Below are 26,117 nucleotides of genomic sequence, written 5' to 3'. Positions count from 1 at the left end.
TACGTCTTGTCCACCTCCACTCCTCCTTCTGTAAGCTTTGTCACACACCCCCCCCCACCCCGACTCTGAATGGAGTGAGGCGGCCCCCTTTTACAGAGCAGCTGGAAATGCTCCAGGTGTTCCACAGTCTCCTTCTGGGTGTGGCAGTAGCCATATGGGGGGGGGGGGGGCTCACCTGTTCATCATGTACCCCCTGCAGGTGGGCATGGGCCCCAGCAGGGCTGAGTTTCCATGATCTACCAGGGAGGCTGCCCTCTATCATCCCGGGGGAGGTACTGCCTTGTGCCAGCTCCTTCCCTTATGCCCATTATACATGTTACAGTAACACATTTCCTATAATTTACCTGAATTAATCAGCTACACCCCCCCCCCAAATTATCCATGCCATCCCCTTGTTCTCCTGATTGGTCCACATTGTTCATATGATCTAACTGTGGTTTTCTAATGATCAGCGGCTTCGGTAAACCTTTTCATATTTATCTCGAGATCTGGCCAATGTAATAAACGTCACGGAGCGACTCTTCATTTGAGCAGGAGACCAAGTGGAGTCAAAACCATAACCAGGGGTCAAAACAATCAAATGAACAAAACAGAAGATGAGAAACAGTAATTGTATTACGACTGGGGGTCCCAAAGCACATAAGCACTTCCAAAAATGCCCACTAGAGGGGGAAATCCCATCAAAAACCCTGGCCAATTGCAAAAAGCACCACATAGAATCTTTATAAGATAAAAGATTTGTGAGCACAAAAGTGCTCTGTAAGCACATAAAGCGGCAAAAAGGAGTTGTCAGCAAAGGGTCCCAACACACAACCTAATGACAAACAAACAAACAGCAAAACGGGCAAAACTCAAACTCAAAGCACAACTAACACTCGCCAAAAGCCCCCAAGTGCATTGGGAATGAGCCGCCAACAACTGTGGCAGACCCTCCCGATTTATAGGGTGGAGGGAGGGACTTGGTGGTAATTGGCAGGTGGGCCCGCCTCTTGGGTCACCACCCCCAAAACACATTAAAAATGACACAAACAAACAAACGAGTAAATAAAGGTAACATTAACATAAAACGAGACAGCCGAGGGAGGAATCCCAGGTGCAAGCAAGAAACGGAGCGGGAGGCTCAGAAACCAAAAAGTCGCGGCACCAAAGTCAAGACGCCAGAGAGAAGGGGCAGCAAATTCACCGCTGGGGAGTCCGTTAACAAACCAGAATTACTGCAGGCTGGGACTTGTAGGCTGAATATACAATCTTGGACCACTGGGAGGAGCACAGCGCTGACCTTTGCATTTGTGACCTGGTGACGTCACACGTCACCCACTTCCTGTCAACTGAGCCAAGCAACAGCATAGCGGCCGTCCACAAAAAGCCTCAAAATGGCGGTGCCGGTGCCCATAACAAAATAAAAATTAAATTAACAAAAATAGTCAATGCGCATCCAAAACCCCCTAAGCGATGTCCAAATTATTTTGAGAGTCCCAGAAGCCATTTAGAACAATTAAGAAGAAGTAATTCAGGACAGGCAGACCACCGTCACTCCTCGTGTATCGTCCCTCGATCCGAGACCCCCTGAGAAGAGCAAGTCACCTGTCCAGCAGCAGTTCCAGAACGGTCTTGGTGTCCGTGAAGGCCTGATACATCGAGAGGAAAACGCGAGTAAATGTGGGGTCCGCGCTGGGCTCTAGAAGGTGGGCCACCAATTTGTCCAGCGTGCCAGCCTTTAAGGTCCTTTCCTTAGTGGTCCTGTACTGGACAAAGCCACAGTCACAGGACGAGTCGGCGGTCTGGGAGGGCTTGACGGGTATTCGTCTAAGGGTGATGCTGTAGACGGCGTCATCCTCTACCTCCTCACCCCACTCCTGAACGGGATTCTGGAAAAAAAAGCAAGAAGAGGAAGAGGAGTCATCATCATCACTGGATAAAGCAAACAGGGCAAAGCATCTTTGGGGTCTTCATATTCTCATTTATTAAAAGCGATTGCTGAAACGGCAGACTTTCCGTACGGGGTCACAAAAAATCACCCAGAAAAGTGACGTGACGTGACATCCTTTACATCTATCTGTGCGTTATATAGTGCCTTTCACTTCTAAAATCATAGGCCACCAAATAGTCATACCCATGTATCTATAAATTATATAGTGCCTTTCATATATAACATCCATTGATTATATAGCGCCTCACACTGACTCGACTGCACCTTTAATTTCATTGTTCCTTTGTAAAAGTGACAATGACAATAAAGATCTATCTATCTATATAGCGCCTTTCCTACACAGTAAACCTGCCAGAGTTAAATTGACACTTAGTGTTTAAAGGGGGTCTCCCTCTCCATCTGCACACCAGACTGGCAATTTTGCTGGGTACCTATCAGTCTATCTATCATATAGTGCCTTTCATTTCTGTTATACAGTGCCATTCACGTCCTCCTGTCTCTCATATAGCGCCTTTCCTGTCCATCTGTCTAAACACTGGTGCGGCTACACGCCTGTGGGACAGCATGGCTGACGGCGGCTCAGTGCTTTACCTCACAGCTGCAGAGCAGGCGCTGGCCCAGCCGCTCCGTAAGACTCCCGGGTGGAGGCCTGCGTCCTTCAGAGGACACGCGGCGCTTCATGTGCTGTTTTGAACACAAGCAAACCCCCACCGGTGGGCACGCCGGCGCTCGGCCGCGCTGTTTACACAAACCGCAAGTCAAAATACGAGACTTTCATTCCAGAGCTCGGCCTGCCTGACAAACACCAAGAAAACGCAACGCCTCAGGGAAATGGAGCCCTGGCTGAGGATATGGAGAAAGGGGGCAAGAGTTTGGGTGCTCAGACCAAGACTGGCCAAGTCGACCTGCCAGACGGTCCTTCTGGGCTGTGAACCATCAGCGTGGAGGACGAGCAGAATCAGGAGATAATAATCATAATAATAATTCTTTGCATTTGTTTAGCACTTTCCTCACTACTCAGAGCGCTCAGCAATTGCAGGTTAAGGGCCCAGCAGAGCAGAGTCCCTATTGGCATTTACGGGACTCGAACTGGCAACCTTCTGAATGCCAGTGCAGATCCCTAACCTCAGAGCCACCACTCCGCCTAAAGATGGCTGCCTACATGAGGGTGACCGCTTCAAACTGAGACCACCTTACAGTGAAAGGGATGGGGGGCACAACATCAGTAGACATACAGGAAAATGAAGACGACAGATCACAGCTTCCAAAGTAGAGAAAATGAAGATAAAGGGACAGGAGATCTGCAGGGCGGCTTTGACCTGGAAACTCCATCAAGATTGACAAACGTGAAAGGCGCAGTACAACAGACAGACATGAAAGGTACTATATAATAGAGAGACATGAAAGGCGGGCAGCACGATGGCGCAGTGGTAGTGCTGCTGCCTCGCAGTTAGGAGACCCGGGTTCACTTCCCGGGTCTTCCCTGCGTGGAGTTTGCATGTTCTCCCCATGTCTGCATGGGTTTCCTCCCACGGTCCAAAGACATGCAGGTTAGGTGGGTGTGTTTGTGTGTGTCCTGCGGTGGGTTGGCACCCTGCCTGGGATTGGTTCCTGCCTTGTGCCCTGTGTTGGCTGGGATTGGCTCCAGCAGACCCCCGTGACCCTGTGTTCAGATTCAGCGGGTTGAAAAATGGATGGATGGATATGAAAGGCACTATATAACAGACATATATGAAATGTGCAATACAATAGACAGATATGAAAGGCACTATATAACAGACCTATATGAAATGTGCAATACAATAGACAGATATGAAAGGCACTATATAACAGACCTATATGAAATGTGCAATACAGTAGACAGATATGAAAGGCACTATATAACAGACCTATATGAAATGTGCAATACAATAGACAGATATGAAAGGCACTATATAACAGACCTATATGAAATGTGCAATACAGTAGACAGATATGAAAGGCACTATATAACAGACCTATATGAAATGTGCAATACAATAGACAGATATGAAAGGCACTATATAACAGACCTATATGAAATGTGCAATACAATAGACAGATATGAAAGGCACTATATAACAGACCTATATGAAATGTGCAATACAATAGACAGATATGAAAGGCACTATATAACAGACCTATATGAAATGTGCAATACAATAGACAGATATGAAAGGCACTATATAACAGACATATATGAAATGTCCAATACAATAGACAGACTGTCTGACCATTCTTCAGGCTATAAAATGTCACAGCCCGAGCCTCAGCAAAATCCTCCGTGTAGCGCCAATGAGAGTCCTGTAGTCATCTCTAAGAAGCTCAGACAGACAGACGTCCTCGGTGCCACATTAGATATAGTGCCTTTACTTTCAATCTACCAATCTATCTACCCGTCTAATTTTTTTGTAGGATTCATGAAAGTGTCTGCTCTCCACGACCTCCACTATGTGTCCAGGGTGTTTGGATTCATTAGCAGAGCTCAGGATATAAAGTGACCAAGATGCTTAATGCCTGGGCTGATCTGTTGAAGTGGTGGGCACATCTTTGGCTCTTTGCCTTCCGTACTTCCATTGAAGTTTCTTAGGCATACAAACGATGGTTTAAACAAAGTCCTGACACCTGCAAGACTGCCAAGTTCCACAAGTTACTAAAAACGGAAACCCAACAACATAAGCGAGACTCTCAAATTCGAGGGTCACTGAGCCATTCCCAGCAGAAACAGACCAGAAGGGCAGGAATCAGTCCTACACCTGATGCCAGCCCACCACAACACAGCAAGGAAATGAAACTCCCCGCACCTGCAAGTTTTAATTTATCTAAAGAAACTTCATTCATGTCTCCCCCTCAGTCAGTCACATTTTAAAATGAATTTTAACCCCCCAATCGCTCCAAAAGGCTCACTGGGCAGCTCTAGGTGGGCTCAGCAGCACCAAGAACCACACCAAAGTCCTGTCTGTGGGGGGACTCGCATTTGGAGAAGTCTGCTGGCTAACTTGGAACAAGCACACACTCGAGACCTCAAGGGAATCATGGAAGCATCCAGAGAAAAAAATATTTAAGGAAAACACAAAGAGGACACGCAGAGTCCAAACCGAGAGTAGGCAGGGGCCGCGCCTTGGAGAAAACAGTGAGCTGACAGAGAGTAGAAAAGGCGCTATATAACAAATAGATACATGGAAATGAAAGGCTACTGATACATAGATATTTTAGCGTAGTTGGCAGGATTAGATTGATAGATGCTATACAATAGAAAGAGCAGCTGTGAAATACACTACGTAACTGAGAGACAGATCAATAGCCAGATATGAAAGGCACTATATAATAGATAAGAAATGTGCTATATCATAAACAGTAGTTGTGAAATGCACATACGAGATAGATAAACTAGAAAGGTGCTATATAAATTGATAGATGTGTACGGCACTATACAACAGATAGATGTGAAAGGCGCTATATAATAGATTGATAGGTATAAAAGACGAAAATTAAAGGTAAGACAGATTTTGAAGGTGCTGCATAAATTGGTGTCACCATTCGATTCTTATGAAAGCCTTTCCATCCATCTCTTCGTTTACCAACCCAGTTTAGAGTCGCAGCAGAAATGAATGAGAACAGCAATCGCTGCACTGCAGCAGAATGAAAATGAAACGACTTTGCGATGACCAAATGAACTTCTCGTCCATGTACTGTAGAACCTTCAAAAACAACCCAGGGCGTTATCTGCAGGTCTAGACGGAGCACAAAACAGACACAACTCCGCAGTCATTGTCGCACACATCGGTCAGAGTGCCAGCCTTTCTCTGGCCCGCTTCATCCAAAGATTCGGGGTCTTGGGACCCTACAGTAGGGCATCGGACACGAGGCAGGTGCCTACTCCGGACGGAGCGCCAGTTTAGAATCGCTAATAAAAGTAATTTAATGTAAACCATCGAGGCTGACGGACATGGGGAGCAGACCCCTGGCCGCCCACGCGCCCTTTTTTTTATCTTTTGGTATTTTTCCCGATTGTTCGTCCTGTTTGTTTTCCCCATTGTGTCCTTTTTTTTTTTTTTCAATTCGTGGATGTTTTCGTATCCCCGCCGTCCTCGCGGTCTTATCGCAGCTCCTTCGTCCTCCGCGCTTCCCTTTGGAAACGTAAACAGCGCTCGTCGGCGGCGGCGGCGGCGGCGGCTCTCGTAGGTCAACACGGACTTTTTGTCTTAGCTGTCGTAAGCCTCTGTAATTAAATGAAGGGCTTAAAAGTTTTAAACAGAGCCCGATAGAAAGACAGAACGCAAAAAAATGCTGTGCAAACATTGTAGTGTGGGAAACGGTTACCAGTCTACGAGCCAAAGCAAAACTTTCTTTGCCACGGCCATTTGCCCTGCTCCGTGCTCTCCTTATTAACACATTCAGAGGCTGATTGGACTGTTTTCCTAATTAGTGCCGACAGCCCCCCAAATGGGTCAGCACACCCCCTCCACAATACGGTGCACCACCTCACCATTGTGATTTCTTTGCCCATCCTCGTTGGTTTGGACTGGCCGTGTCCGGACGGCGCGTTCATTCCTCACAGTGCCAGGCACATCGCTCAGTGGAGCTCCTCGTGTCCGCTACTTATTGATCCCGAAAGCCTCATGAAGAGACCGGGAGATCAGCAGGTGGTCGGGAAGTCACAACGCTCCAGTGTGCTCTTCTGTGAAAGCTCCCGGTTTTTCCAGGTTGTCACAATCCCACACTCCGGTTTAATCCAGAATGCACGCCGCAGCCCCTTTAGGAAGTCCCTGTCAGTGTCCAGTTACAGGGGGTCCTCCTGACACGTTAATCGCGCGCTCTCCCCTCTCCTGCTGTCAAGTTATGAGAGCCGCGGCGACGGGACGGGAGGGCTCACCTGCCCGCATGCATATTCATGAAGGGGCGGGCGCATACGGAAGGGCGTGGCCAGCGCGAACGGACTCGTCCCTTTACGTCACGATGAGTCATTCACAAGCGAGCTGCATTCCGATGTGATTCTAAATTGTCCCTAGTGTGTGCTTGGTGTGTGGGTGTGTGCCCTGCGATGGGCTGGCGAGGGTTTGTTTCCTGCCTTGCGCCCTGTGTTGGTTGGGATTGGCTCCAGCACACCCTCGTGACCCTGTAGTTAGGATATAGCGGATTGGATAATGGATGGATGGATGGATGGATGGATGGAGTTGATGTTTTGGAGCTCAGAAGAGAGTCTGTGTGGAGCCTGCATGTTCTCCTGATGCTGGTACTTAAAGTCATGGGCCGCTTTAGCCTGGCCAAGCTCCATATGCCAAGACCTTAAGAAATGGTCTAAAAAAATGAAATCAGAAAATGGATGGAAGAGATGAAGAAGTGAAGGAAGGACCGAAGATGAGAACATATGGACAACGAGCATCTTTGGCGTTATTGGGGTCCGCATTTCCGACGACTTTGTGCAAAGGCACTAAAAAGGCGTCAACTGTATGCTGTTAGGACCTTCTCAGTCTGCTGTATGTCCCACCAGGCCCCCAGTGGGTGAGAAAGGGTCCTAACCTGAGAAGGTCTCTGGCCCCCCTGCCATAATGGGTATTAAGATAAGCAAACGATGAAAAGCGACCTATGATAAGGGCACACCATCACTGGCAGTGCCAGACTCAGGGGCAGCTTTTAGCTGAAAGAAAAGTGTGACCACCAAAGATGACGTGCTTGAATATTTCTTGTATCGGACATCAGATGTTTTATTAAAATGCCCGATGCTGGCACCAGTTGGAGTAACGCATGCAACTAGATAGATAGATAGATAGATAGATAGATAGATAGATAGATAGATAGATAGATAGATAGTTTAATTTCTCCTTGGGATTAATAAAGTAATAATAAACTAAGAGGTGCCCGGTAATTGGTGACATCAATCCATCCATTTTCTGAACCCACCTACCCAGGACATGCTCATGGCAATGCTGGAGAAGGAATTGGGGGCAAGGCAGGAATGCCACCTGGACAGGACACCAGCACCTCACAGGGCAAACAAACACATGTCGGGGGGCAAGTTAGTACCACTAGTCAACCGAACCTGCCTGTCCTTGCACCATGGAAGGAAATGCACATGGACACAAGGAGAACATGCAAACTCCCGAACCCACAACATGAATTCCAGTCTTCTAGTTGTGATGCCCACAGATGGCAGGGTGAGAACAACGTGAATCTGTGGACCCTACCTGCCTTGTGTCACCAGTCGGGGTTATCTTGGCACACTTTTAATGCCAAGCAATTGTCACCTGAATGCCACGGACTTTCCGAGTGCAGCCCTTCATGGTCACAAGTGACTCCTCCTTTAATGGCTCCTTCCAGTAATGATGTGTTGGCGGACCACCAGGGAAGGACTAGGGGAGAGAAGACTTTCAAGACTGGCAGAGGGAAGCCCCCCTTGGCTTCCAATGACACCACAGGTTATAAGCATGGAAGCTCAAACCTGCTGGGGCCCGTGCCCACCACCAGGGGGCGCCTGGGCACTTGCAGGGCCCCTTATGGGAGCACTTGTGCCACACCCGGAAGTGCTGCCAGAAGAAGCTCATTGGGCACCTGGACTCCTTCTGGGTACCCTATAAAAAGGGGGCACCAGTTGCCAGCACTCAATGGCCTGAGTCGGGAGGAAGAGGATGAAGCTCGTGAGGAAGAGTAGAGGTGGAAGGACTGGCTGAGAGAAGGGGCTGTGAATTGTCTGTGTACTGTGCAGTGGGGCCACCTGTAAATAAACTGTGTGGCAAATAGTGCCCTGCCCATCTGTGTCAGGGTGAGGGTGGGTGTACGCGCCCTGCAGTGTCACACATGTCACCAAGCAAATTGGCTTCATGAACGTCACCTCGAGCTCAGTGTTCTTCGGGGGCCTCCAGAGTCACCAGACTTGAGCTCACTAGGGCACCTTTGGGGGATTCTCAGCATGAATCTGTAGCTGGCAAATTGGCACAAAGTGTGTGATGCCAACGTGCCAGTGTGGACCAGAGCTGCATGGGAAAGGCGCTATATAAATTAAACACATTATTATTATTATGTTGATTATTAATCTCAAAGGAATCGATGCCATGAAGAGCGGGGGCTGTTTGGCGGAGGTCCTGCCCAGTGCTGGTATGGTGGTCCCGAGAAGCATTTGCTCAGCGAGTGTAGGTCCGCCGTTTCTACCTGTGATCGAGCGAATGAAGACTTTCCTTCAGCAGTTCTCGTCACCCAAGGATTTCTTGCCAGGTTTTCCATTTTTAAACAATTCCGACTTTCAGTTTTCTGCCCGCAGATTCATCGTGACGCTCAGCTTTTCCTCGAGATGACAGACGTTCTCTCCCGGCTCATCACAAGCCCCTCTCTGATGGCCCACCAGTGCTCTCTAATGGGGTCACCGGAGGGGTCCTGCATGCCACCTGCCAAGTGCGGCTTCTTCTGCGGCTGCTGCCAATTAGAGCGTGATCCGCGGCGTGGTGGGCTGAGAGAGGGGGCACAAACAATTCATTAGCGCTAATGAACGTCCGCGGCGCCTCTGCCCATCCTGCACGGACAGCCATTCAGATCTCAGTTCTCACCACAATGACCGCTAACTCAGACACAAGTGAGCCTTCCAGAAACTTCTGTTACGACTCTCATTAACAACGAAAACAAAAGAAAAATCCAGCAGCCGATGATCAAAACCTGCTGTGCCAGAATAAAAAAAAAAAAGAAATGTGGCACAACATTTTATTCAAGGAAAGGCGGGTTGGCACTTCAGGGGTCCGCATGTCTGATGACTTTGTGCTGTTAGGACCTTCTCAGTCTGCTGTATGTCCCACCAGGCCCCTACTGGAGGAGAAAGGGTCCTAACCTGGGAAGGTCTCTGATCCTCCCTGCCATAATGGACATTCAGATGGGCAGACAAAGAAAAGCAACCTATGATAAGGGGCACCAACACTGGCAGTGCCAGATTCAGGGGCAGCTTTTAGCTGGAGACCACCCAAAATGATGCCCTTGAATATTTCTTGTATCCGACATCAGATGTTTTATTAAAATGCCCGATGTTGGCACCAGCTGGAGCGATGCATGCAGCTAAGAGGTGCCCGGTAATTGGTGGCATCAATCCATCCATTTTCTGAACCCACCTACCCAGGACAGGCTCATGGCAACGCTGGAGCAGGCATCAGGTGCAAGACAGGACGCCAGCACATGGCAGGGTGAACACACACACACATCGGGGGCAAGTTAGTACTACCAATCAACCGAACCTGCCTGTCCTGGGACCATGGAAGGAAATGCACATGGACACAAGGAGAACATGCAAACTCCCGAACTCACAATGAGAATGCCAGTCTTCTAGTTGTGAGGCCCACAAATGGCGGGGTCAGAACAGTGTGAATCCGTGGACCCTGCCTATCTTGTGTCACCAGTAGGGGTTATCTTGGCACACTTTTTAATGCCAAGCAATCGTCACCTGAATACCACGGACTATCTGTGTGCAGCCCTTCATGGCCACAACTGACCTCTCCTTTGATGGCTCCTTCCAGCATGACGAGAACAGGCAAACTCCCAAACCCATAACGTGAATTCCAGTCTTCTTGTTGTGAGGCAGCTGTGTCATTGTGCCCCCCTAAAGACATGTGAACTTCAGATATGAACTTGAACTTGTAAAACCAAATGGTCGTTCATTTTAAGTTTCTCCATCTGCTCTCCAAGACACATAAAAGTAATAAAATAATAAATGGATATTCTCTGGATATTGTCTCTTACTGCCCCCTGGTGGTGAATTTGATGATAATCACTGCTGTCTCATTGCGTAAACCTGAACATGGAGAAAAATTTAGGACAGAGTTAATTAACTAACTAACTACTTAAATAAATGGTGGCTCTGAGGCTGAGGATCTGCACTGGCGAATCCCGTAAATGCCAATTGGGACTCCGCTCTGTTGGGCCCTTAACCTGCAATTGCTGAGCGCCGTGAGAAAAGCGCTATATAAATGCAAAGAATTATTATTATGAAATGTTGGCAGTAAATACATAACAATAAAAGATGTGACCAGTAATAATTGAATATGTTTTAAAATACAAATTTAATTAGTTCTTCACGTATCTAATTCCATGACACGCACGGCAACATGCAATACACCCCGAAATTCAACCTGTCATTGTCACCCGTCAAAGCTGAGAGGGCGGGCCTTAGCGAGCACTGTCTTTTGATTGGCGAATCTTCAGCAGGGCGTGCCTACATTTTCGGCCCCATAGACGGCAGGCGCTTCAGACGCCGACTCAGCGAAAATTTTGAGCATCTTGAATTAAAGTAGAAGCTTCGTGCCGCCCCGTTCTCGGACATCCATCCATCCATTTTCCAACCCGTTGAATCCGAACACAGGGTCACGGGGGTCTGTTGGAGCCAATCCCAGGGCACGAACCAATCCCAGGCAGGGTGCCAACCCACAGCAGGAACAATTTAGAATCGCCAATCCACCTAACCTGCATGTCTTTGGACTGTGAGAAGAAACCCACGCAGACACGGGAAGAACATGCAGACTCCACGCAGGGAGGACCCGGGAGCGAATCCGGGTCTCCTAACTGCGAGGCAGCAGCGCTACCCACTGCGCCACCCTCGTTCTCGGACACATTTTGTTAATTTCTTTTTATATTGTTGAATCGTTAGTGAGGCGCGTGGCGAAAGCTCAGTGCAAGAAAATGCAAGAAAAAAGCTGTTCAGAAAGTACATCCATCCATCCATTTTCCAACCCGCTGAATCCGAACACAGGGTCACGGGGGTCTGCTGGAGCCAATCCCAGCGCACAAGGCAGGAACCAATCCCGGGCAGGGTGCCAACCCACCGCAGGACACACACAAACACACCCACGGGCCAATTTAGAATCGCCAATCCACCTAACCAGCATGTCTTTGGACTGTGGGAGGAAACCGGAGCGACCAGAGGAAACCCACGCAGACACGGGGAGAACATGCAAACTCCACGCAGGGAGTCTCCCAACTGCGAGGCAGCAGCACTACCCAATGCGCCACCGTTCCGCCCTCAGAAAGCACATTTTCATTAAAAGTTAATCTTATTTATCGTGGTGCCAGCGAATGGAGACGCGTGGATTGTTGGTCAGACATGTAAGGTGGAATTTCAGTGGGCTCTGTGCACTTAACATTATAACGAGTGTAAATCCTAATAACAAGAGATGATGACCTCCTCAGCACGAGCAAATGAAACGCTAAATAAAATGAATATGTGCGTCTGTAAAGAATTAGACTGTAGTACTCAATGAAAAGCGCTATAAATGGAAAGGTGCTATAAAAGAACGATTTTTCCTAAGGTTGGTCATCCGTGATTAAGGCAATGAGTTATAAAGAACTGGAATACAGAGTGAAGGTGCTATATAAATAAAGTGTGTTCAGAAGTATCTGTTATATAGTGCCTTTCATATTTATATATATATACTGTATATATGATTGAAAATAGTTTACTGTCAAATATTGCATTATTTTCAACCATTCCATTATCTGCTTCTCGCAATTGAAAGAGGGCACCGTGGCGGACGTTAGCCGACTTGCTGACCAGCCACAAGCGTTACCTGGTAGGTAACCACCCATACAATCAGATTGTGATTCAGACTTCGAATGCCGTGAACATATGGATATTAAATAGTGTCTCTATCTAACTCAATGCCATTCTCAAGCCCGTGGTGGGCTGGAGCCTATCCTAGCAGCACAGGGCACAAGGCAGGAAGAAACCCTCGACATGACACCAATCCCGTGTAAAGCCTCATCGGTCTATTATATAGTGCCTTTCATATCTGTCTATGTGCATTTAACATCTCACATATCTATTTATCTAGTACATAGTGAATTTCATATCTATTTCTTATAAAGAGTCTTTCTTGTACATACCGTAACTATTATGTGGTGCCTTTCACATCTCTGTTACCTTTAGAATGGGGGCATCACTTTTCAAAGTTAAGGCACAGGCTTCAGAATCCCCACAATCATCCACATTATGGATGACGAAGGACATTTTGGTAAGTCAAGGGTGCACACTTTGGACCCTCCCATGCCCCCCCCCCCCCCCCCCCCAATTCCCCGAAGTCTACTAATATAATAATACTGATTGCTGTATACGGACACCAAGGTGCACCGTTGATGAAACTCCAGATCTTTCTGAAACACTTCCCCAAAGTTCAGCACTACGGACACCGAGGGGTTCCATTTTGACCACTCAAGGGGCACATGCACCAGACACCGAGGGCAACCTTGCCCAGCCTAGGACTCCATATGGGCTTTAATCAGCACCGAGTACTCTTTATATCTGTTTCTCAAACCCACCCACTACATTTCACCATTTGTGCACAAGGCAAGAATCTGCCATGGCCGGAGCACCAAGTCCATCCAGCTTCACCTGCACGAGGACTCTGCACATCTTCACACCTCTGACACCAGTCAGGACTACTTCGGTCAGGCCACACGCACACTGGGAGAACACTGGCGTGGGGTTTAAACCAGCAGCCTCCTGATTAAGTCTGGCCAGAAGTGTAAAGAAAAAAGCAGGACTGCCAGGGGTCTCATGCCAGTGAACGGGCACACAAAGACTCCAAATGAATTGGTCGATTCAGCATTCTTTATATAGAAATCTCCGTCTTTAATTTCTGCAGTGTCAGTATCAAGATGCGCCATTAAGATACTGGATTAGTGCGAAGACAACATGGAACTGCAAGCGGAGCGTGACGGACACGTGAAACCTGCAAACCAAACTTACAATGAAGGAGCAATCTGAGGACTTGAAGAGCCCGAGTGATGCCTGACAGCAGGAAAAGAAACGACAGGCGCATCTTGCAGCCCAGAAAAGCGCACTAAGAATCCATTAAGGACAAGAAATGCGGACTGTGACCCAGCGCAGGATGTGGCACCTCAATGCGCTGTTGAGTCCTACAGAAGATGGCCGTTATGTGACACTGGCGATGGCAATGGCGTATCACCAGTCCGGAGCTCGAATCTAAGGGAAGGCTAAGTGACAGACCTCGGGGTCACACGGCGACAAATGACGTCGGCCGAAGGAAACAGCAACTTGAACTCAAGAAGCTTGGATTTCACCTTCAGGAGTCCGCAAGTGAAGATTTACGTGCACTCCGCCGACGATTCCACAATTTCAATCAGTCCATCTATTATATAGTGCCTTTCCTATCTATCTATCTATCTATCTATCTATCTATCTATCTATCTATCTATCTATCTATCTATCTATCTATCTATCTATCTATCTATCTATCTATGCCCATTCACTGCATTTCAGCACTGACCACAAGGTAATGAACGACCATGAATGAGCTCCACGTATATTCAGCCTCATTTACACAAGGGATCTCCTCTGCGCCGAAATAAAATGCTGCATCGGCGGTCGATAAGGTCCATGGCTTAAGCGATCGTTGGTCCTGCCTATACCATCATCATAGAGACCTTTGCTTACCTGATGCTCCTCTTCGGCTCTTCGATACCTGAAGCTCCTCAAGAAGACCCTCGACTCCAAATTCAGCTCCAGACTCAGACTTCGGCGTATATCGCGTACCAACGATCGGTTCCCTTCAAACATGTCGGCCCACTGGACCCCCTAAGCCCCCAAACTTGCGGTTTTTTTTTCACGCGGTTAAGAACCGCATCGTCTGGCCAGTGATCTCCGTCGGTCCTGTGACTGACCAAAGCGCAACTTCACTTTGTAATAAACTGTAAATGAATGACTCGGAAGATCTTTACAAATACGAGGGGCGTGACTTCATTGTACTTGTCCCAGTTTAGGTGGGAAATCAACACCCCCCCCCCCCCCCCCCCCAAAAAAAAAGGAAGGGTTGGCACGAGTAACAGCAGCGACTCTCGCACTGCTAGGGGCCTGAGTTTGTGTGGACGTTAGGAGAAGAAAAATGAAGTGAAGTGTTAGAAATCGGGAAAGACGAGCACGGAAAAAAAATCTCAATGAGCTCCAATTGTGCTGAAGTAAGTCTTCAGAGGGCGGAGTAGCGACGTAAAAATGTAGCTGGTCGTGTGGTGTCCTGTCTACAAATGACTGGAGATAAAGAAGAGAACAAAGACGCTCTTAAGTGGGCGTGTCCTCGTTAGTTTATTTGCATGCGAAGCGGCGCGTTGATGTCCTGATTGGAGATAAAGAGTAAAGGCGCTATAAGATAGATAGATAGATAGATAGATAGATAGATAGATAGATAGATAGATAGATAGATAGATAGATTTGAAAGGCACTATATAATAATAATAGATAGATAGATAGATAGATAGATAGATAGATAGATAGATAGATAGATAGATAGATAGATTTGAAAGGCACTATATAATAATAATAGATAGATAGATAGATAGATAGATAGATAGATAGATAGATAGATAGATAGATAGATAGATAGATTTGAAAGGCACTATATAATAATAATAGATAGATAGATAGATAGATAGATAGATAGATAGATAGATAGATAGATAGATAGATAGATAGATAGATAGATAGATTTGAAAGGCACTATATAATAATAATAGATAGATAGATAGATAGATAGATAGATAGATAGATAGATAGATAGATAGATAGATAGATAGATAGATAGATTTGAAAGGCACTATATAATAATAATAGATAGATAGATAGATAGATAGATAGATAGATAGATAGATAGATAGATAGATAGATAGATAGATAGATAGATAGATAGATTTGAAAGGCACTATATAATAATAATAGATAGATAGATAGATAGATAGATAGATAGATAGATAGATAGATAGATAGATAGATAGATAGATAGATAGATTTGAAAGGCACTATATAATAATAGATAGATAGATAGATAGATAGATAGATAGATAGATAGATAGATAGATAGATAGATAGATAGATATGAAAGGCACTATATAATAATAATAATAATAGATAGATAGATAGATAGATAGATAGATAGATAGATAGATAGATAGATAGATAGATAGATAGATAGATAGATAGATTTGAAAGGCACTGTATAATAATAGATAGATAGATAGATAGATAGATAGATAGATAGATAGATAGATAGATAGATAGATAGATATGAAAAGCACTATATAATAATAATAATGATAGATAGATAGATAGATAGATAGATAGATAGATAGATAGATAGATAGATAGATAGATAGATAGATAGATTTGAAAGGCACTATATAATAATAGATAGATAGATAGATAGATAGATAGATAGATAGATAGATATGAAAGGCACTATATAATAATAATAGATAGATAGATAGATAGATAGATAGATAGATAGATAGATAGATAGATAGATAGATTTGAAAGGCACTATATAATAATAGATAGATAGATAGATAGATAGATAGATAGATAGATAGATAGATAGATAGATAGATAGATAGATAGATAGATATGAAAAGCACTATATAATAATAATAATGATAGATAGATAGATAGATAGATAGATAGATAGATAGATAGATAGATAGATAGATAGATAGATAGATAGATAGATAGATTTGAAAGGCACTATATAATAATAGATAGATAGATAGATAGATAGATAGATAGATAGATAGATAGATAGATAGATAGATAGATAGATAGATAGATAGATAGATAGATCGTTATCATTCCCACACAGACCAACGCTGCACTTGGATATTTGTTAGGTGTTATTATTACGTCACGTGGCACTTTATCCAGTCGTCATCAGTGCCTGTTCCTACCCTGGCAGCCTTAAGTCAAAGACAGTACCCGACCCTGGACGGGGCGCCAGTCAAATTGAATGCGTGTCATTTTATCTTTTCTGGCTCTGTAGAGTTACTTGTATGGTTCCTCCAGGATTGCTTGACCAAGAGCCCCTTTATTCTAGGAGTCTTTCTTTGTGTAAGTAATTGTGTTTCTGAGCTTTGTAAAGGTTTAATTTTGTGGACTAAACAGCCATGTTTAATGTCTAGTAGGTGACCCAGCAGGATGAAGAGAACCTGAACTGAGCCTGTGGTACTGATAAAGTCAGGGCCCTCTTAACATATGGGCACAATGGGCACTGGCAAAGAGGGGGCTCCAGTGCACTACTTTACCTGGGGGGGTTATGACGCTGTTAAGACGGCCCTGGTAAAGTGAGACTCCTTTTAAAGTCAGTAATTCACTGGGGTTTCACAAGTCTGTTGTCTATTTATGGTGCCTGTTGTGGATGTAAATAAATAAACAATTCTTTCTAGAACCTTCCTGTGGACATTTTTGTTCTGAAGGACCACTTTGGCCCCCTCATTTTTTACTTACATGCTGTACACACTTGCTGGCTTTTCCTTCTTGTCTGTTAGTGCCGTTGTTAGTCATTACCTGCTTGTACTTCGTCTTCTTACGGCTGTGCCCGTGACGGGTGAAGTTATTTAGTTACCGACTAAAAAAAAAAAAAAAACTAAAGGTCAGGACGGAGGTAAAGAATCGAGGGGTAATTATTGACTCTGACCTCAGCTTTAAATCACATATTAATCAGACTACTAGGACAGCATTTTTTCACTTAAGAAATATAACAAACGTTAGACCTCTTATATAAAACTTTGCAAGATGCTGAGAAATGAGTCCACGCTTCTGTTTTTAGCTGACTACACTACTGTAACGCACTCCTCTCAGGACCCCCCAATAAAGACATCAATCGATTACAACGAGTGCAGAATGGAGCTGCTAGAATCTTAACTCGGAAAAGAAAATCCGAGCAGATCACCCCAGTCTGAGCGTCACTACACTGGTTACTGGTTCCTTTTAGAATTGAGTTTTAAAATCCTGCTGATGGTTTACAAAGCCTTCAATGATCTCAGGCCGTCCTGCCTGTCACCTTACACTCCAAATCACAACCTCAGATCTTCAATGAGGTTCTGCTTGGAATTCCAAGAGATAAAAATAAAAGAAGTGGTGAGGCGGCCATCTGCTGTGATGTGCCTCAAATTAGCGATGGCTGACCGACAGAAACTCGCCAGGCTGATACGGTGGAGCACTTTAAAAAACTGAAAAGAACTCATCACGTTAAGATGGCTTCTCAGAGCTTCATTTTAGTGTAACCCTGATATTCTGTGTATGCAGAATTTAATACTCACTTTTCTCATATCTCTGCAATCCGCACTAAGCCCTACTGTCTCTGCTGTTCTTTTTCTGGTTTCCTGCTATGGTGATCTGTGCCCCCCACCACCTGATCAGGGCACCATTGATGGATTGAGGGTCAGAGGTCCACATGACCATCATCATCATCATCTTAATTCCTCCACGTGAAGCCTGAAAGCCATGAGGACTGATTGACATCATTGATGTTAAGGGGTCTGGGTGGTCTCGTGGCCCCTGCAGATTTTTTTTTTTGGCCATCAGACTTTTCTTTTATTCTATGCTAATGAGTTTTTCCTAATTTTATTTTTATATTTTGTCTTTTTTCTCTTTAGTCATCCTGTCAAGCACTTTGAGCTCATCATTTATATGAAAATGTGCTCTGGAATTAAACGTTATTGTTGTTGACTGTGGCGTGAGAGAGCGTCAGCGTGTTTATTTATGAAATGAACCCCCCGACTGCCTTCCTTTATATTAGCGAATGATTTTGTCCTTATGTGTTTATGAACAAAATGAAAGAAAACAAAATCACAACTGACAATGCGAGCCCACGGTGTCCGCTTCGTGTCATCCTATTTTTTGGACTTCAGCCTTCCTCTGCCATCATCTGTTATTGGGATGTCCTCAGATGCCATTGATCCTCTGTCATGTAGACTTTGTCCAGCTCATCCTTCATCATCTATTATGGGATTGTCCTGTGATTCCATGAAATGTCTGTCCTGTACACTTACTGGGGCTCGTCTTTCATCACCTATCATGGAGAACTCATAAGGGCCCACTACAAGTAAATACAACTTCTATCAGTTCAGCTCATCCTTCATCATCTATTATGGGATTGTCCTGTGATTCCATGGAATGTCTGTCCTGTACACTTACTGGGTTTCGTCTTTCATCACCTATCGTAACGGCCCACTACAGGTCCATACAACTTCTATCAGTAATACCTTCTTCAGCTCATCCATTCTTATCTATTATGGAATTGTCACAAAAGCCCAGCAAACATCATCAGAGTCCCCAGAACCTCTTAACATAGAGACTTTCTCCAGCTCATCCTTCATTATCTATTATAAGTTGTGAGAAGGACCCACCACATGTCCTCAGATTCCATAGACGTTCCATCAAACAGACCTCCTCTAACTCATCCTCCATTTTCTATTATAGGATTGTCATAAGGATCCACCAGATGTCCTCTGGTTCTGTAGACCTTCTATCAAACAGACCCTCTGTAACTCATCACTTATCATCTAGTATGGGATTGTCCTAAGAGCCCAGGAAACGTCCTCATATTCCACAGAGCCTCTATTGTATAGACATACTCAAGCTTATTATGGGATTCTCACTAGGGCCCACTACACGTCCTCAGATTCCACTGATCCTCTGTTATGTAAACTTTGTCCAGCTCACCCTTCATCGTCTATTATGGGATTGTCCTGAGATTCCATGGAATGTCCATCCTGTAAACTTTCTATGGCTCGTCTTTCATCGCCTATCATGGAGAGCTCATAAGGGCCCATTACAAGAAAATACAACTTCTATCAGTTAGGCTTTCTTCAGCTCATCTATTCTTATCTTTTATGGGATTGTCACAAAAGCCCAGCAAATGTCATCAGAGTCTCCAGAACCTCTACCACAGAGACTTTCTCTAGCTTATCTTTCATCATCTATTATGGGATTTTCAAAAGGGCCCACAACACGTCCTCGGGTTTCATACACTTTCTATCAAACAGGCCTTCTCCAGCTCATCCTTCATTATCTATTATAAGTTGTGAGAAGGACCCACCACATGTTCTCAGATTCTATAGACGTTCCATCAAACAGACCTCCTCTAACTCATCCTCCATTATCTATTATAGGCTTGTCATAAGGACCCACCAGGTGTCTTCTGTTTCTGTAGACATTCTATCATACAGACCCTCTGTAACTCATCACTCATTGTCTAGTATGGGATTGTCCTAAGAGCCCAGGAAACATCCTCATATTCCACAGAGCTTCCACTGTATAGACATACTCAAGCTTATTATGGGATAATCAGAAGGGCTCGCTACACGTCCTAGGGTTTCATACACATCCTATCAAACAGGCCTTCTCCAGCTCACCCTCCATTATCTATTATAGGATTGTCATAAGGACCCACAAGGTGTCTTCAAATTCTGTAGACCTTCTATCATACAGACCCTCTGTAACTCATCACTCAGTGTCTTGTATGGGATTGTCCTAAGATCCCAGGAGACGTCCTCATCAGGGGTTGCCAAGTCCGGTCCTGGAGGACCAATGTGGCTGCAGGTTTTCATTCTGACCCTTTATCTTGAACGAGTGCCCTGTTTGTGCTGCTAATTAACTTCTTGTGAATTCATTTTCATTGAATTGTTGTTTAAGATTTGTTCCCCTGATTGTTCCGCTGAATTGCTTCATTTCTTTCCTTAAATGGCACCCAAAGAGAAATGAAACGTGAAGTGAGGGAGCCAACAGAAGATCACCTAAGTCAGGGCCTTAAACTCCAACCAGTTTCAACACCAAGCGGTTGCTTAATTAGGTGTAGAGTCTCGTCGTTAATTAAACTCGTTCTTTAATCCCATGGCTTGTTGCTGCTCTCATGGTGCATTAGCAGACATTTCTGTAATTGTTGATTTTCTCTTTTCTGTTAAAATGTTTTGGGGTCCTGAGACCTTCATCTTTCTTTCCTTTCAGATATTGTAAGATGGACACCAGTTGTTTTGGCTCATTTTGCATCTTTTGTTCACCTTAGACAATTTCTTGTATTAGGAATTTGTTAGTTTTCGCATACCCCTTTGGATCAGAGGACCCCTGGAGCAACTACAGGTTGAGGGTCTTTGGCAGTGACGGAGATTTGAACCAGCAACCTTCTAGATACCAGCGCAGATCCTTAGCCTCAGAGTCGCCACTCCACCCGAGATTTAGGAAAGGAAAAAGTTAAGGGGTCTGAGTCTTCAATAGCAAGTCAATTAAAATGAATTCACTTGCTTGATTTGCTTTCAATCCTATTTTTGTAAAAACTGATCTCTCTGTATGGAATGTTGTGCGATTAAAATAAAATCCATAAAATTTAACAAAAAAATTAAAATGAATTCAAAAGACGTTTATTAGCAGCTAAAACAGATCACTTATTAAGAAAAGGGTTCGAATAAGAAACCTGCAGCCACGGTGGCCCTCCAGGACCGGAGTTGGGGACTGCTGGTCTAAACTGGAGTGAGCACCTCCTACTGGATTAGACTTTTACTTGCCTTTCAGTGGGTCTGCTGCATGTGCGACTTAATAAAACCACAAAGACACTCAGAAGTGTGTATGTGTGTGTGTGTGTGTATTATATATAATCTAATATTTCTGAGACGGTATAAACAAGGACTTGAGGGGTCTTCATGGACCTTCAAGTCTCGACCCAGTGAGCAGATGGACGGGCCTGCTGGGCTGAACGGCTTTTTCTCGTCACCGTCATTCTAACGTCCTTTCCTTCCTAAAAAGATTTTTCTTCGCTTGAGTTTTGCCCCTCGGTGTGAGTGCCCACCCGTGCCGCCGACGCGGTCAGCCCCAAACACAGCGGCTCAGTCAGTGGCCAGTGACGGCTCCTCGACTGAACAGCCTATGAGGGAGGACAGCAGACAGAAAGGCAGGGAGGGCTTCACTCCCTCACAGAGGCTCTCCTGTAAGTTCATCAGGGATGTAGCAGGAATTTTGCAACATTTCTGCTTCACAGAAGTCGGCTTGTGAAAAGCGGTCCAGACTGGAAGTGTGATTAAGACGCTCTGTTGCTCCATACTGAAAGATAATCATCCGCGGACACATCGTACATCGGACTGCCGCGTCACAGCCAGCATGGTGAAGCTGAAAAGGGCAGAGCGGGTGTCAACCATTGCGGCAGATTAGCCACGCGGGAGCCGTCTCCATATTCAGTGTCAGTGGTGGGGGTTTGGATGATAAGACCACCCTGTCCATCACCAAGTAGAGCCACCCAGACCCCAGCACTCACCCACTCACACTTAGGCAATACTTCAAGTTCACTAACCAAAGCAGCCCGAGTCACGCAGTACGTCAGGCTGGGAGGAAACACATAAACTCCCACAGAGAGAAGGAACCTCAGCCGAGGGTCCAAACTGGGCCAGAAATGCCACATCCTCACGTCACAGTTTCAAAGAGATCGGAATGCTGGGGTCTGCCCTGCCATGCAGGGGTGCCCTGAGGGTCCACGTGCGCCAATCAATTCAGTTATCCACAGGCGGGCACCAATCAGGTTCGAGAAACATCTCAAGCCAGCCGCGGAGCGCAAGCAGGAGACTCGCGGTGACGAGAAAGTTCAGTTTCTGATTTTTAACAAATTTGCAAAACTTTCAGATAATAAGTTTCGAATTTAGGCGGAGTGGTGGCTCTGAGGCCAGGGATCTGCACTGGCAATCGGAAGGCTGCTGGTTCGAATTCCGTAAAATGCCAAAAAGGGACTCTGCTCTGTTGGGCCCTTGAGCGAGGCTCTCAACCTACAATTGCTAAGCACTTTGAGTAGTGAGAAAAGCGCAATATAAATGCAAAGAATTATTATTAATTATGGGTTACTGACTTGTGGAATTCAACGATGCAGTTTCTACTTAAAGTTTCTAAGTAAATTAAAGTAAACTTGAGTAAGTAAATTCGAAGTAACGTAAAGTAAATTCGACATGGCAGTTTCTACTTAAAAATGTGACTGCAATGCACGAACTTTTAAGTTAAATCAAAATGCTAACTTGTGAACGTTTTGTAATACTCAAACAAAAACTAGAAGAATAATTATTAATGAAACACTGAGAAGAGAATTAACTCAATGCATTTAGTAGACTCCGTTAAATGTATTAATTCTATTTAATTAATAATAATAATACTGTAATAATAATACATGTGCAGATCATTACTCAACACCCAGTACATGTCTCTCTTGGGTGGATTACAAATTCAGTTCAAATTCTATTGAAAGAAGACGAATGGCTTTTATTAATAATTCTTTGCATTTATATAGCGCTTTTCTTATTCTCGACTACACCTTCTGCGTTATCTTAACAATTAAAAAGCTACGTAGGACTGGATAAGAAGAGAAAGCTGCTTTTGCGATGCTGGGTGTATTAAAATAAAAGCAACGTGAATCAACTCCACAAACTCCACAGCGCCTGACATCAGAAGTTTCCTTCCAGCAGTACAAAGGTGCGGGTGGTAACATGACGTCAACGGAAGGGGCGGTGCTTTATGCAAATACAGGACAGCCCCTCCCCTTGTCTGAGTGCGTTTCCTCCCACTGCCCAAATCATTGCCGGTTAGGTGAACTGGTGACGCTAAATTGGCCTCCAGTGTATTTGTGTGTGGACGTACTGTGACATTACAGGGGGCTGCAGTAACCCCCCCACTCCCAAACCCCAAGCACATGCGCCCGGTGCAAATGCCAAGGTTTATTGAGCAAATCCCTTACAAAGGCCTCCTTCTAGTAGTGGCACAAGAACAAGACATTTCTCTCTCTCTTCCTTTCTCTTTAATTCTTCTCATCCACATCTCCCAGGCGAGCTTTGTCCATGTCTATGTCCGTCCTCCACACCCGACTCCAACTGACCTGGATGAGGTTGAGCAGATTCTTTCATCTTGTACTTCTGGTGCTTGGGCATAGGCCGTCGGATGTACTTTCAGGTCAAATGGAAGCCCCACAAAGTAGGGATTACTGATCCTAGCAGTTCCCACTGGCAGACCCCAAGGAACCCAACAGGGCTGCCCCAGAGGACTACAGGTTCCAGCATGCACTGCAGGTGTCCGTCTGGTAAACCCAGCTAGGGGTGAGCCGCTGGACTGAATACGTCGTTCCCCCACTCCCCCCCGTACCTCAGTTAGGCAGGACCTCCCAGCCAGGTAAGTGACTTTGGTCCAACTCTGTCAGAAAACCAGCATATTCATTGAGAGGGTGCCACCTGCTGGCGAAGGCAGGGAATTACCTGACGTATTTTCTTGGCCATTAAGTACAGTGGCGTCCCGGCCTGGTGATGAATCATGGAGTATCCCAGTAGGGGCGCCTGCCCATGGCTGCCGTCCATCACAATACACACACACACACACACACACACTTCAACAGCATGTCATGTGCACATCTGTCTATAATGTGTGTTCTTTAACTTCTGTTACTTATGCTATTAGTATGTGATGACGTTGTGTTTTGCTGTAAGCGGCTCCAGAGCTACCAAGTTACATTCCTGTACATTAAGCACAATGGCAAATAAAACAGATTCTGATTCCGAGTTCATTTCCGTCTCTTCCATTTGGAATGACACCCTGATTTGGAGTTTTTGGCCTACAGAGCCTGTCAGGACTGATGGAAGTGAAGAGAGACGTTTGGCTGCAGAGCAGGTGTACATGATGGCTCAGTGGTTAGTGCTGCAGCCTTACTAGTGCCGCTGGACCCCACTTTAATCACTGCCTGCGGTGCCCTCTGTGTGGAGTTTGCATTTCCTCATTGGGCTCGCGTGTGCCCTTCTTATGGACATTAAGACCCCTCTCATGGTCCAGCCCTCCATCTGTTTTCTAACCTGCTTCATCTCTGGGGGGAGCAAGGCAGGAACGATCCCTGAACGGGGCACCAGTACATCACGGGGTGAATCCACACACACACAAACAAACACAGTTTAGCGAGGTCACTCCACATGTGTTTGGACTCTGGGAGGAGACCCACGCAGACACGGGGAGAACATACAAACCTCACAAAGGGAGGACCTGGCATGTGAACCCTGCACTCCTTATTCTGCTACCACTGTGCTGCCATCCTCTTGTAGTCCAAACAAATTCTTTTGAGTCGATGGGCGAATGTAAATCGGAAAGACAAGAGTGGAACCGTGCAACGGCGCCCCCTGTAGCACAGTTTCTCCTTTGAGCCAATTGCTGCCTGAATGAGAAGGGTCTCACGGCGGCTGACAATAGATATGAGTAACGCTCACAACAATGCCCTCTGAGGCACATAAACCCCCTACAACCCTAATCTTAACCATAGAGTAACCGGGCATTCAATGGGCATTTTGTGACTGCCCTACTGTGGGTACTGCGGGTTGTAATTACACTCTGTTGGACTGAACAGGCAGCTTAGTAATAAATAAAATGGCTAAAAGAAATGACATGTGGATGAGGGGCCACTCGCGCTCAACTTATCGGAGTGCCTGCTATTTCCGAAATAAACGAACGATGAACTGAGTGTGACTTACTGAGAATCTGCGCGGCCTCGACAGCGACAAAGGCCTGACGAATAAGCAGCTCCCTTCAAAATGGAGCCAAAGTGTCGAGTCAGCGTTTGGGCCGCTTGGCTGAAAGTCTGCCATTTCCCATCTGCACTGCTGAGTCACCGCATTTTGACCTGGAGTCCGGTAAACTTCACATTGTGTCGAGCTAGCAGATCTGTGCAGACGCCCACCCCGTCTTATCAGCCACCTTCCTCTCGGGCTCTTCAAATTCTCCACGCGACGCTTATCTTGTTAAGAGGATGAATGGCGTTATCCTGCTGCCTCGACAGCTCCAGTGTGCGCTTTGTGTGAACGCTCTGAGAAAGGACTGGACATGCATGAGCTTATATACTGTAGCACCGTCCACTACTCACTTTTACGTGGCCATGGGTGATGTACTTAGATGGACATCAATGATGGGTTCAATTTTAGCTCTCATTAAACTGAGTGGCACAGCAGGTAACGCTGCCAGCTCACAGACACTTGCGCGATTTCTCAGTGTGTCTGCATCTTAATGGCTTCTTATCGATATTGCAGCTTTCACTGTGAGTTTTACAAAGGAAATATGAATTTAATCCAAAATAACAAGAGAGTTCAAGGCTTTCTCAAAGGAACGTCTGTGAGTAGTGAAAACGACCCCCGTCCATCTCACTCTGTTCAATATGGCGTTTAAGAAACGTCCAGGACTGCCTCAGCGATAAGAACGGCGCCCACCATCCCCAAGTGCACTTCTCTGGAAAGCCCCCTCTGCTGGTGGCCACTACCCGGTCTCTTCAGTCCCCCTCATAATGCTCAGCTATGCCAAGCTAGGATCCATTAAATGTGTTTCAATGTTTCTTTGCATACAAGTTCAACTTTAAGGTCATGAGTTCTATACACG

The 26,117-nt window shown here is 45.6% G+C and overlaps 1 protein-coding gene across 3 annotated transcripts in view; it reads right to left on the bottom strand.

Annotated features, from left to right (window-relative positions):
* The window catches only part of LOC114667807 (ral guanine nucleotide dissociation stimulator-like 1), a 47,747-nt gene extending 33,128 nt beyond the window's left edge, over window positions 1-14,619 (bottom strand). Inside the window, exons 1-3 of one of the 3 annotated variants that reach the window (XM_051920543.1) lie at window positions 6,663-6,837; window positions 6,438-6,626; window positions 1,585-1,868 (exon numbers count right to left, since the gene is read on the bottom strand). In XM_051920543.1, the coding sequence (XP_051776503.1) occupies window positions 1,585-1,868; window positions 6,438-6,500 (347 nt within the window). In that variant the 5' untranslated portion in view covers window positions 6,501-6,626; window positions 6,663-6,837. Of the gene's footprint in view, window positions 1-1,584; window positions 1,869-6,437; window positions 6,838-14,369 lie in introns of those variants that run through there. The other 2 variants (XM_028823280.2, XM_028823281.2) reach the window with 2 other exon arrangements.
* Between the last annotated feature and the right edge of the window lie 11,498 nt (window positions 14,620-26,117).

This window comes from Erpetoichthys calabaricus, chromosome 17, assembly GCF_900747795.2.
Source record: "Erpetoichthys calabaricus chromosome 17, fErpCal1.3, whole genome shotgun sequence".
Taxonomy (NCBI): domain Eukaryota; kingdom Metazoa; phylum Chordata; class Cladistia; order Polypteriformes; family Polypteridae; genus Erpetoichthys; species Erpetoichthys calabaricus.
Note: the sequence above shows the minus strand (reverse complement) of the source record. Positions and strands in the feature narration are given on the sequence as shown.